Source organism: Numenius arquata, chromosome 17, assembly GCF_964106895.1.
Source record: "Numenius arquata chromosome 17, bNumArq3.hap1.1, whole genome shotgun sequence".
In the NCBI taxonomy this organism is placed as follows: Eukaryota; Metazoa; Chordata; class Aves; order Charadriiformes; family Scolopacidae; genus Numenius; species Numenius arquata.
The window spans coordinates 3,704,374-3,716,702 of record NC_133592.1 but is presented as its reverse complement, the minus strand read 5'-3'; the positions used below and the strand labels follow the sequence as shown (position 1 = coordinate 3,716,702).

The 12,329-nt window shown below is 59.9% G+C and overlaps 1 protein-coding gene across 1 annotated transcript in view; it reads right to left on the bottom strand.

Annotated features, from left to right (window-relative positions):
- DNAH17 (dynein axonemal heavy chain 17) overlaps window positions 1-12,277 on the bottom strand; it is a 34,273-nt gene extending 21,996 nt beyond the window's left edge. The window contains exons 1-33 of the mRNA XM_074160099.1: window positions 11,942-12,277; window positions 11,038-11,231; window positions 10,600-10,792; window positions 10,421-10,520; window positions 10,244-10,329; window positions 9,996-10,121; window positions 9,579-9,734; window positions 9,415-9,498; window positions 8,876-9,064; window positions 8,548-8,664; window positions 8,128-8,396; window positions 7,809-8,004; window positions 7,546-7,692; window positions 7,125-7,233; window positions 6,830-6,933; window positions 6,587-6,727; window positions 6,053-6,196; window positions 5,634-5,816; window positions 5,280-5,534; window positions 5,013-5,182; window positions 4,617-4,839; window positions 4,421-4,537; window positions 4,231-4,317; window positions 3,898-4,050; window positions 3,103-3,351; window positions 2,766-2,888; window positions 2,192-2,539; window positions 2,021-2,112; window positions 1,721-1,847; window positions 1,345-1,497; window positions 693-818; window positions 489-596; window positions 223-354 (exon numbers count right to left, since the gene is read on the bottom strand). Coding sequence (XP_074016200.1) covers window positions 223-354; window positions 489-596; window positions 693-818; window positions 1,345-1,497; window positions 1,721-1,847; window positions 2,021-2,112; window positions 2,192-2,539; window positions 2,766-2,888; window positions 3,103-3,351; window positions 3,898-4,050; window positions 4,231-4,317; window positions 4,421-4,537; window positions 4,617-4,839; window positions 5,013-5,182; window positions 5,280-5,534; window positions 5,634-5,816; window positions 6,053-6,196; window positions 6,587-6,727; window positions 6,830-6,933; window positions 7,125-7,233; window positions 7,546-7,692; window positions 7,809-8,004; window positions 8,128-8,396; window positions 8,548-8,664; window positions 8,876-9,064; window positions 9,415-9,498; window positions 9,579-9,734; window positions 9,996-10,121; window positions 10,244-10,329; window positions 10,421-10,520; window positions 10,600-10,792; window positions 11,038-11,231; window positions 11,942-12,277 — 5,337 coding nt within the window. The remainder of the gene's footprint in view (window positions 1-222; window positions 355-488; window positions 597-692; window positions 819-1,344; window positions 1,498-1,720; window positions 1,848-2,020; window positions 2,113-2,191; window positions 2,540-2,765; window positions 2,889-3,102; window positions 3,352-3,897; window positions 4,051-4,230; window positions 4,318-4,420; window positions 4,538-4,616; window positions 4,840-5,012; window positions 5,183-5,279; window positions 5,535-5,633; window positions 5,817-6,052; window positions 6,197-6,586; window positions 6,728-6,829; window positions 6,934-7,124; window positions 7,234-7,545; window positions 7,693-7,808; window positions 8,005-8,127; window positions 8,397-8,547; window positions 8,665-8,875; window positions 9,065-9,414; window positions 9,499-9,578; window positions 9,735-9,995; window positions 10,122-10,243; window positions 10,330-10,420; window positions 10,521-10,599; window positions 10,793-11,037; window positions 11,232-11,941) is intronic.
- Between the last annotated feature and the right edge of the window lie 52 nt (window positions 12,278-12,329).

Genomic DNA, 12,329 nt, shown 5'->3' with positions numbered 1-12,329 from the left:
GCTCGCGGCTCCCACCGTGGCAGCAACCAGCAAAAATGAAGACCTAGCCCGGCCTCGTCAGACCCCAGCCGTGCTGTCCCCTCCCCATGCACCCCTAACACCCCACATCTGGTTTCCTTCTTCACCCAGTTTGAATACTTTGAAAATATTGGAAAGAAATAACACAACAGGAAATCTTTGGCAGGAGACCAAGCCGTACAAATGTCATCCTGTAACGAGTACCTTCGCAAGGATCATTTTGGCCACAACATCCCTGGCGTGGACATCAATGGTACAGATTGTCATGATCTTCATCCTGTCTCCAGGAGTCAGGTTTCCAATGAGCAGTGAAATCAGCGCATTTAGCTGAGTGATCTGAAGAAGGAAAGAAATGATGGACAGGAAAATGACATCATACTTTGCCCATCTCCCGGTGACCCCCCTGGACCGGACTTCACCAGCAGAGAGGGGCTGGAGGAGAGCCCCGGTCAGGTCTGAGGGATGCCAACCTGCTTCTTGTTGTAGTCCCTCATCGCGTTCTCGTAGCCTTCCTCCAGCCTTGCAAAGGCAATGCCCACTTCTGTGGTCCACCAGATCTGGGTGCACGTCAGCGCAACCTGTGGCAAACCACAGGGACAGAAGGTGGGCATAAATGGAAATCCATCATCCCCACGATGGCTCAGGGTAGGTGCTTGCACCCCCGGAGCTCCCACCTGTGCCGGGTAGTCAAACACCCACTGCTCCCGCGGCTTCTCCTCGTAGGTGACCACGGCCTCGGGGATGAGTCGCCGCAGCGTGGAGCGCATGCTGGCCAGGACACGGTTCAGCCACACCTCCACCTGCAGCGTCACATCGCCAACCCTCAGCCAGCACGTCCCAGCCCGAGTCCGCGTTGGGCATGCACAGTTTAAACAAGCTGACCTCTGTGGGATCTCTCTTTTGACCCACCCAGGCAGGACATCACCAAGGGACCCCACCGAGCACCTTCTGCCTAAGTTTCATCTAGGTCCAAAGTGTACGTGGCCGTTTCTCTGCCCTGAGCCTGAGAGCTCCTGTCCCACAATCAATTGCCAGAGCATTAATTGATTGATGTCGATGCACACCAACACCCCCACACAAGCACTGGGTATGGTGGTTGGTAAAGCCCCTCCAGGAGCGGACACGCAGACCGTGGCACTGTGCAAGCAGGTCCCCATGGTACAAATCCCATTTCTGGTTGTTTGGTTTTTTTTGGCTGAAAGTCTTCATGATCATGTTTTAGAACTGCTGCCAGGCTGTTAGTGCACAACAGCAAAAGGCTCATCCCTGTCTGGAACCTGCCCATCTCTGTCCCCCCCAGAGATGGCTCTGGGGAGCTGGGCTGACCTGGCCAGAGAGGTCACAGTCTGCGTCAAGGGCCACGTACTCCTCATCCCTGCTGAACATCCCCACGCCGACCTTCAGGGGCTTCTTGCTCGAACTCGACTTGAACTTCAGCTTGGCCAGACTGTCGAACAGCTTTGGCAGGTGACGGGACACCTGGGAACAGGGGCACAGAGAGCTCAGGGACCCCGGTCCCAGGCAGAGGTGTGATCACCGGGTGAATTAACTCCTACATGGCTCCCCGGACGCTGCATCCCTCGGAAGGAGGGTACCAGGGATGTCGTTCTGTCCGTCAGGATGAAAAATATTTTCAAGCTGCTATAACAAGTTATTACAAGAGACATGGGACTTGCCCCCACGCTTTATAGTCAGCCCGTACCTCAGCTGGTTCATTCCCCTTAGATAAAATATCAAGCAGGTCTGCAGAGGAAACAAAGTAGAATCTGGGGAAAGCCAGTCTTTTGGTCTCGAGGTATTCAGCCAAAGCCTTCTCACAGACCGCCAATCTAACAGAAAACAAGGAAGGAAAATGGCAGTTAAACCCCCCACATATTATTTTTTACTCTTTGTGAAGTCATTGCCATGTTGAGGAAGACTTTGGAGAAATCAAGCTCTTCCTTTGGCCCCGGACCAGCCAGTGGAGGCCTCTACATAACCCTCAGGATGACTCAGACCTCACCTTTCCTGCAACGCTTCGAGCTTCTTGTAGAGCCCAGGCTTGTTTGTAGCTTCAATCACGTTGGGAGTTTTTACCGCGTTGGCCATTAATTCCTGCAAGAGGGAAAATGCTTCAGATCCACCCGAACGGGCATCGAGCTCTTGGGGGCCTTGGGGGGGATGGGCTTCGCACTTTGAAGTCTTGATCGATAGCATCAAAACGCTTGGAGTCCTCCGGCAGTTGACTGCGGATGTCTTCAGAGCCGATGAAGATGCTTTCCAGGTGACTCCATGTCCTCTGCACCTCAAACCAGATGCTGATCACGGAGTCGGCGGTCGACAGCTTCTGCTGCCAGCCCGACACTTCCTGCAGGAAGAAGGCCAGGTACTTGGAGGTCATCAGGTTCTGCAGCTGCACTTGGTTGTCCTCCAGTGTCTCGATGAGCACTTCATCTGACTTGAGCAGCATGAGGCCGGTCCTGGTGTGGGGCTCGTGCTCGAACACCATCGTTGCCCAGGTAGTGTCCAGAGTGTTCAGCACCTGTGGATGGGGGGTGAGAAATGGTCTGGCCTCTGGGTGCCGAGTCCCAGACCCTGTGGGAAGGCAAAGCAGCAACAGGAATGTCTCCTCCAGAGCATGAGCTCCACAGGGGCCGCAGAGCCTGTGGACTCCAGCCTCAGGAGCAGGAACATGAGCACCAACAGCCACAGAGCCACATCAGAGCAGGGCTTTCAGCAAATCAGGGTGGGAACCAAGCCCCGTTTACCTTCTCCATCCCCGACTCTTTCAAGGCTTTGTCCACGATGCCACGAACCTCGTCCTCGAACTTGTGCAGGTTCAGCTGCAGCAGATCCGCAAGGGTTGTGTCCTCGGACATGGTGAAGTTCACCTGGAGCAGAACCGGCACCGTCAGGGCATGGACTCCCTCCACAGAGAGGCAGCCCCAAACGAGCTCATTAACACCCACGATTAAAGACCCGACACAAGTATTTGTGTACGGCCAGCATTGAAAACAGATCACACGCTTCCCCTGATGGATGCAAATCTCGGGAGCCCCCCGGGGTAGGGGCTGGGGCCAGGGAAGGGTGGAGGGCTGGGAGCACCTTGGTTGCCTGCATGAGCTCCTGCCAGTGCCGGTCCCTGATGGCCGGGTTCTGCAGCTCATTCACCGCCCGTAGGGACGTTATCATGTTCTTCACGCTGTTGTCCAGCCCTGTGTACGCATCCCAGCTTTTCACTTCCTTATCCAAGCTCCGAATGTCTTTAGCAAATTTCTTACAATCGATATCCATCTGCTCAACATTGATATCCTTCCACCTGGTGGTCTTCCAGTCGTCAATGTTCGTGTTAACCTGATTTCAGAATACAGTTTCACAGGACATGTATCAGCAGAAGCACTTCTGCCCAGGACGGAGAGCAACATATTCATGCCCAGCTCCTGCACGTCCATTGCCCCTGTTGGGGCAGTGTAGCCCCCGCACCGTCAGACCTGCTGACCAGACCGTCAGACCACACTGACAATGAGCCTCGTGCCTAACCCCACTTCTCACGGCAACGAGACTCTCAGAGGAGCTGCAACAGCTCTGCACCTTTGGCCGGCGATGCCCAGCTGGGGCAGGGTGCCCACAGCCATCTGCTGCCAAGCCCTTTCCTGGAGGCAGCGTTGGGCATCGTGCCCTGGTGCAGTGGCCAGCACTGAGCCCAGGGTCACTGTGCTCAGCTGCAGATGGCCACCAGCAGCCCCTGTCTGCGGATGCCAGGCAGCTCCTCACAGCTTCAGGAACCCCAAAACTGCAAACACCAGCCCAGCACACCCCAGAAGCCTGCCCTGCGCATCCCCGTGCTCCTGCCTCCCCCTGCCCTCTCCGTCACGCCAGCTCACAGACCACAGCACGTACCAGGAAGATCATGTCCCAGAGGTCCTTCAGCAAGCGCACCTCCTTGTGACACGCTTTGAGCTGTTTGTATTTCGGGACTGTCACTTCGAATAGGTCGGCTGACTTGGACAGGGCTGCCATGTCGCTCTCCATGGCCGCGATGCCCTTCTGTTGCTGGACGGAGAAAAAGGAAAGGTCTCAGCTGGGGACCAGGGACATCTCTCCTACCCCAGTGATGGCTCCGTCCCCGCTGCTGAGCTGTCCCTCCCCAGCCCCTCTGTGTGCCTGGGGCTGGGGGTGGCCAGACAGTGCCAATGGGGACAGTAGTAGCCCTGGTGTCCTCCCCTTCCTTACCTGGTTCAAGGATTTGTAGGGCTCTGGGTCAGTGTATGAAAAAGGGGCTTTTTCCCGGAATTTCTCATGGAAAGCATGCTGCCTGACCTGCGCGGGGAGGACGGCGGGTTCAGGGAAGGCAGCCGGGGGGAGCAGCTTCCCGAAGCTGCTGAGAAGCTGCTGTCTCACCCCCCAGCCCCAGGGCAGGTACCTCAAACTGCTGGCACTTCTTGCGGATGATGTTCACCTCGTTGGCTTGCAGGGGCGCCGCGCTCTGCTTGACGCGCAGGCACAGCTTCTTGGTGCTGTCCCAGTGCTCGGGCAGCTCCTGCAACGAGCACCCCATGACATGGGCAGCCTGGCCCTGGGGAGCCCCCCCCGACCTCCCTGCACCCCGCACAGCTCACCTGGAGCTGCAGGTGGATCTCCTCGGGCATCTCCTCTCCGTAAGTGCTGAGCAGGGCAACTGTCTCCCGCAGGGGCTGAAACATGCTGTCGGTCTCCGCCTGCCTCTCCTTCACCCTCATCAGGTGCCCCATCACCTCCACCAGCCCGTCATAGTCTCCCTCCTCCAGAGGTTTATTCAAGCCGGCGTTGGCCTCTCGGATGAAATCCTGCAGCTCCTGGAGGCTGGGAGGAAGGTGGTGGCGCTCACCGGGCATCCATGGCCACCCCCATGCTTGCCTGGGGCTAGCTCTGCAGGGCACGGCCCCCCAGGGTCTCGCCCCCATGGTTCCATCCCTTGGGGGCCAGACAGGCTGCGGTCACCAGGAGCCTCCTGAGGGTCTCGCCGGGCTCCTTACCTGGTAGTGACGTGGTTGGTGAGGTGCTGCCGCAGTACCATGCCCCGGGACCTGACGGTGCCCAGCAGCGCCTGCTTGAAGGGGCGGCAGTCGCTCTGCAGCCACCCCCCAAACACCTCGGTGTTGGAGAACCCCGACACCTCCTCGCACAGCTCCTCGCACGTGTCAATCTGGGGACAAGAGCTGGTCACACCCCATGGCCAGCATCTCCCCGGGCACCTGGTGTCCCCCTGGGCACCCAGTGTATCCCATGCACCAGCCCCATACCTCCTGCTTAAAGAGCTGTAGTGATGGGGTCCCGTGGGCCATGGACACCTCTGGCTGCAGCTCCAGCTCCTCGGGGCTGGGGACGCTGCCCAAGGTGAGGAAGTGCTGCAGGAACTCCTCGGGGCTCTGCAGCCACAGGTGAGCCTGTTCCTCGAAGCCGGCGCTGTACTCCTGGCCTTCTGCCATGGCACTGACTACCAGCGACACCACCTCCTCCCGCATCCTGCTGAGGTCCACCTGCTCCTCCAGGCTGATCTGAGGGGACAGTCAGAGATCTTGGGGACTGACCCAGGGCACTGGGCATCCTCGCCCAGCTCCAACTGAGCCGGGAGGTGCCACCAGCCGTGGACTGACCTTGTAGTTCAGCTTTCTCTCCAGCAGCCGAGGTATGCAGGCTGCGGCCAAGAAGGTGTCGTTGAGCAGGTTCTCCATCAGCCCCAGAAAGCTGCCCTCGTCCCCTGACTCCAGCGAGGGACGGTACTGCACCTTGCCATCGCGCAGCTCCATCCGCACCTCGAACAGCGGGGCCACCTCCGCCTGAAACAGGTCAGTGTCCCCCCTGTGGTCCTTCATGTCCCATGGCCCCCTCAGCCCCTAGTCCCATGGTCCCCCCCGGCTCCCAGCCCTGCCGTCCTCTGCAGTGGGAACAAGGGGGGGCACCAGCACCTCTGGCACTCGCTGCCCAGGTGCATCGGGGAGCACTGGGATGGGCTCGTTTGGCCACCAAACAGCGAGTGGTGGCACATCCCGAGCTCAGGCAAACCTGAACCTACATCAGGGGCCATGTTGTTGAGCAGCAGCTGCAGAGATTTGTGGATCAGGTTGAAGAATCCATCCAGCACGATCTCATCGAGGTACCCCACATAGTCCAGCCATATCTGCGATGACTTATCGGCCTTAAACAGATTTTCATTCTCCTGCAAGTAGAAAAAAACCCAAATAATACCTGTCAATAAATACCCAGAAAACGCACCTGACACTGCGAGTGAGTTCCCCCTCTGTGGGTCTGTCCCACCTGGTGTCACACAGATCCTGCACCGTCCTCCTTCCCAGCCCTGAGACACCAGAGGCTGCAGCCCAGACCTCCCCCGAAGGGGCAGAGGGTCTCTGGAGTCCTGTGTGGTGTTTTACGGTCCTTCCCCGGAGCTTCCCTTCAGCAGAGACCCCAGGACTGGACCCCCGGTGCGACCCACTGCTCACAGTGGCAAAAAGGGGGGATGCCACTGGGTCCAGAGCATTGCAAGACACCAGTGTCAGGGACACTCCTTAATCCAGCTCCAACTGAAGTGTCCTGGGACGTGTCTCACCTTCACCATCTCATGGATCTTCACGCCCGTGTCCCTGATGGCAGCGTAGCGCTTGGTTAAGGTGCTCGCTTTCCCGTCCAGGTCCAAGAGCGCTGTCTCCTTGTTGTCCTTCCTTTCGAACAAGGGGGTGGCTGAGCATTCCTGTGGGGAGAAGAGGTCAGGGCTGCTCCACTCTGCTCGGGGAGGGCAAATTCCCACTGAGGCTTCCCGGGGAGGCACTCGCAAAGCACCAGCAGAAGCTACCTCCATCAGCTGGCTGATTTTTTCCATGTTTAACTTGGCTTTCTGGACCCTGGCTTGTAGGTCGTACAAGATGTCTCTCATCTCCTGGATGTACTCCATGACGCCTGGGAGGAAAATGCACGTCCAAGCCTCACCACCTACTCATGCTTGTGGGCTGGGGGGGCCCGTGTTTTGGGTGTGATGGCTGTGGGGACCCGAGGGCAGTCACTGGGCAGGAGGTGGGATGGAGTCTGGGGACCCCTCGAAACACACAAGAAGGGTCTCTGGCCTTGGGTGGCCAAGGGTGGGCTTGTACCTTCATGGTGCCAGAAGAGGGTGTGCTCGGCCCTGGTCAGTTGGCTGTCCACCGCCTCCAGCTCCCCGGCCACCAGCGGGCACTCCACCGGCAGCAGCCTCCGCTTCACCTGGGGAGCCAACGGGGTGCAGGTGAGCGTGGCAGGAGGAGGGACCCCTTTCACAGAGGAATGGGGTCCCCACCCCACTGACATGGCGCTTGGGGGGCAGAAGGAGGCTGCTGTGATGGCAGCAGCAGCAGCTTGGCTCAACCACAGCCTGGGCAGGGGCTGGTGACGTGCCTGGTGTACCCCAACCCCACCCTGAGCTTCCAGGACCCATTTCATACAAGCCTCTCCCCTGGGGTGTCCCCAGCCAGCGTCAGCCTGGCCAGGGCTCAGAGCACAGAAAAGCAGCCAGGTTGTCTCCCCTTTGCAACCTGCCTCATTGTACCAGCCAACGATGAGGTCAAGGTTGTCCACAAACGTTTGGAAAGTCTTATTTTGAGCAAAGAGGCTCTCGGCGCTGCCCGGGATGTCCTGCTGCTGCTGGAAGTTCAAGTACTTCACCTCCCGCAGAACGGCAACGAGCTGCAAGACACACCAGGCTCATTAGTAAATCCCAAAACCTCTCACCACAGCCTTTGAGAAAGCTGGATTTATATTCAGGGGGGGTGATTGGTGGCGTCCCCCGTGCCAACACCTACCTCTTTGCTGAAGTTCACACTGAGGACAGAGGAAGTGGGGTCCCTGAGGATCAAGGGCTGCTCCAGGCTGAAGTGGCAGTCCCGGCCCGCGCCCTGTGCCCACTCCTCGTAGACCTTCTGGCGGTAGCTTTGCAGCAGCCCCATCATTTCTTCGTACTTCGCCAACACCAGTTTAGCTTCAGCGCTTTCCATCACACTGTTGGGGTGATGATAAAGAAGCCGCTGCAGCCATAGGGCATGGGAGGATCCGTGTGGGGCTGGATCCTGCCCTGGCTGCTGCCCTGTGTCCCTGCAGGGTGATGGGATGACCCACACGTACGGGTGGCTGATGGCAAACAAGTCCTTCTGTGGCCCCTCCAGCCGCTGCTGCAGCTCCAGAGCCCACTTCAGCTGCCCGGCCACTGGTGGCATGTTCTTGTTGATGGCCGGTTCTGCACCGGGGGGCGGCGGGGATGCGGTCTGGACATCGTACAGCACCTTCACGTCCTCCAGCTCGGCCTTGAACATCCCCAGCAGTGCTGAGTAATACCGGGAAACCTCTGCCTTTATCAACGGCCGCTCCAGCAGGGAGGAGAACATGTGCACCAGCTGCAGGGCAAACAGGCTTCTGTGCTCCAGAACGTCACAGGGACGGCCTGGTCATCCCCGCACCGTCAGCCCCAGGAGCTGGGCTGGGGGGCACGGAGGACACCCTGCACCCAAGGGCAGGACCCGTCGAGCCAGGGGGGGACACATGTACCTTCACGGCAGATGCCAGGCAGTTGCAGTCATCAAAGCCTTGGCAGAGGATGGTGGCCAGTCGCCTGTCCACGTCCTGGATCTTCTTCTGGAACTCGGCAAAGTCTTTGTTCAGTTGCTGCCAGTAAGAGCAAAACGATTTAAGCTGGTGCAGCTTCTGCGCCTCCTTCCCAAATCCTTCCTGAAGGATTCACTGACCCCGGATGCCCCAAAGCGAGCCCGGGGGGCTGCCATGGGGCAGTTTTACACACAGGTCTTCCAGCCTGTTCTGCCAAGCCAGTTTTTTTTTTCACTTAGTAAGTGCTTATGCTCCCATAGCATTCCCTCACCTCTTCCGCGGGATCTAAGGGATCATATTTGCAGTCGGCGAAACTCTTGCTGAGCTCAGAGACCTCCTCGTAGATCTGAAACACCTGGGTCCCGAGGATGTTCCCTCTCACCCCTCCCAGCTCTGCCTTCTCCAGCTTCAGAAACTCGATAACTGTCTCGTACAGCTCCTGGCGAGCACAAACCGTCGTCTCACCCGGCTCCTCTCGCTGCCAGACCCCGGCTCCCCGTGCCCCGGCATGGTGGGTGTGAGTTCACTGCTCCCAAGGAGCATCCTTCCCAGGGATGCTTCAGTGCCTGCCCGGGAGGTGCCCGTCTGTCCCGGAGGGTGTGGGGACATGGGTGCTGTGCTGGGAACGATGCCACCGCGCTCCCAGCAATGCTGGGCTCCTACCTCCCCCACGCTCCTTTGCCCACGCCACCGGCCCCAGCCCACCCCGGGGTTGGAGGGGAGTTTGTCCCCATGCCACTCACAGTGTCCCCCAGGGCAGGGGGGGCCCTCACTGGCCTGGCACCATGCCCCAAAATGCTAGGCTGTCACCTTGATGGTCTTGAGCCTGTGCAAGAAGGAGTCCATTCTCCTGAAGACCAGAGAGGGGGGGAACTCCCAAAGCTGTGGCTCCTCCTGGAAGGGGAGAGGGACCATGGGTGAGCAGGGCTGGTGTGGAGGGGCTCAGGTGGGTCCGCACTGTCACCCGCACCCACCGGTGGCGACGCGGGCATCAGGTTGGAGCAGTACGTGCTGTAGGACCGGAGGAGCTTCTCGATGGTGGAAACACTCAGTTTTATTCCCTCTAAGGTCTCTTCGGTCTCTCCTTGCAGCCCCTTCATCACGTCCTCGGGGCTCAGGAAGTTGCGGGTCTAGGATGGGCAGAGGGGAGTGTGGGGGCTCCTCCTGCCCCCAGCCCCCCACCGGCCCCACATCTGGTGATCGCCTGCAGCCCATGCCTGCCCCAAACCCCCTCCGACCCTGCATGGTGGCTCTGCTGGTCCCTTCATTGGGATGTCTCTACGTGACCCCCCAACGCCTGCCCCGTGTCACCCCTGCCACTGACGGTCCCCCCGGAGGGAGGAGGTGGCGGTGGCTGGGTGCCTGAGCCGCTGCCATCCCCGGGGCTCTACCATCTCGATGAGGAGGTTGCAGATCTCCTGCAGGATGACGATGACGCGGGCGGGCGCGCTGTAGTGCTGGCAGTGAGCCCGGAGCAGGCGGACGGTGCACAGCGCCCTGTCCACGCAGGGCTGCAGCTGCGGGAGCAGAGCCCCGTTAGCGCGGGGAGGCGGCCGCGCTAACGAGGGTCGGGCAGATCCAGGGCGGGTCCGCACCCACACGCAGCCTCTACACGGTTATTCTGCCACATATAACTTACCTGGGAATAATCCGTTTGCTCCAGCTCTTCCAGCACGAGCCGAAGCGGTTGCAGGTAGAGGCTGATGTCCTTGGCTTCCTCCAGACCTGCGCCAGGGGAGAAACTCTGGGTTGGGGACAGGGAATCCTCACTGGAGAGGTGAGTGGCAGCTGCCCACCACATCACCCGGGGGCTTACCGGAGCTGACGTCCTTGAACATGCTCTGGAGCGCAGGCCAGTAGCAGCTGTTGGCCTTCTCCAGCATCTCGGCCAGCACCGCCACCCGGGGTGAGAGCAGCTGGAGGGGAGAGGTGGTGGCTCAGCACCGGGGGCTCAGCACCGGGGACACGTGGCCACCGGCTGGAGCCAGGAGGTACCTGGTCGTTGATGCACTGCAGGTTGACCATCCTGGTCTGCCAGAACTCAAACTCCGTCCTGGGCAGGGGGTGCAGCCCCTCCAGCAGCGGCTGTGCTGAGTCCTTGCTCAGGATATCTCTGATCTGGTGGGACCACTCGATGACGATGGTCTCGATGGAGTGCAGCACCGAAATGTCCACTGGCCCTGCCAGGCTGAAAGGCAGCCGGGTTATGCTCCAGCATTGGGACTGGCCCCAAAGCCACCCCGGGGGAGCCCTGCTGCCATGGGGGAGGCCCCTGTGCCTGCTTGTGGCCACCTCCACCAGCACGGTGGCCTGGTACAGCCTCTCCAAGGTGCTCGGTGGCTGTGCCCAGGGATGCTCGGGGACTGAGCTGGTGTCCCAGCTCCTGTCCCCCGCAGAGGGACTCATGCCACCCCAGGGCCCTGTGGCGCCCACCTCTCCAGGATGGTGCTGGATCCATCCTGGCTGTCCAGGTGCTCTGGCAGTGGGAGCAGAGGCTTCCCCTGGATCTTCCCGCTCATCACGAACATCTCGTTCTTCAGTTGGTGGGCTCGTCGTGTGATGTCCTCCACCACCACCCCAGGCCAGCCCGCCACATTGTCCTCACTCAGGAGCAGGGGGAAGAGGACCTGGCGGAGAGGGCTCGGTTGGGTGCTTGGTTGGGTTCTCCCACCACCAAGGGCACATCCAGCCACGCTGGTTTGCAGTGTCCCCTCTCACCGCCCGTCTGAGCGTGGTCTCAGCCCAGCCACAGGTTTTGCAGATGTTTTTCTCATCGGCATGACCAGGAGTCCCCTTCACCCTGTGGTGGGTTTCCAACCCTCATGGGCTGGGAAGTGCTGGGAGCAGCACAGTGAATGCATCAAGCAAAAGCCCCCAGCACTGAGGAGGAGGAGGAGGAGGAGGAGGAATCACAGGGACTCAGCTTTGGGGTGCTCTGGGCTGGCAGTTCCCGGAGCGGGAATGTTTATGGGAAGTTTGAGAGAAATCCACTCTGATATTTCCCAGCTGCGGGGCACGGGGAAAGGGGAATTACGCTGAGTATTTAAAACCACAGGGAGGAAGCAATTCAGCTAGGGCCTGGGAGAAAACCAGGCTTGTGACCTTCACGCAGCTCTGTCCTGGTGGGGCTCGGTCCCACCAGCACAGCAGGAGCCACCGTGAGGCCAGAGCCAGCGCCTGGTGCATTTTTTTTTTTCTATTAATTTAATTTCTTTTTGAGCCCACCTAAAGTTTTGGCTGCAGCGGGTGTCCAGGCGGCAGCAGCATGTGCAGGGAACTCGGGGTGTCCCGCTTGCCCCACTCCTGCGCCCGGTGCCCACCCTTGCGGGCCACCCACCTCCTCTACCACGGTGATGAGCTGCTCCACTGGCGAGGGGCCGATGTCTCCCACCAGCAGCGCGGTCTGGCAGTTCTCCCGGGTGATGTTCTCCTTCTTCTTCTTCACAAAGTAGATGCCCTTGGCCTTGAGGGCGGGCGGGAAGCAGGCAGTGGGCTGGAGCAGCCCGGCGGGGTTCAGCCCCAGCACCAGCTCCTGCACGTCCTGCTGCCTGAAGAACTCGTCCAGCACGGCCATGGCCTCCTCACTGCCCAGGAACTTGTTCCACTTGTCAGGCCGGACCCGCAGCAGCAGCGTGGTGAAGCTCTCCAGGAAGCCATGTCGCTCATCCGACATCCTGCTGGCACCAGGATCGACCGTGGCTCCCCGGTGCCTGGGGGGTCCGGGG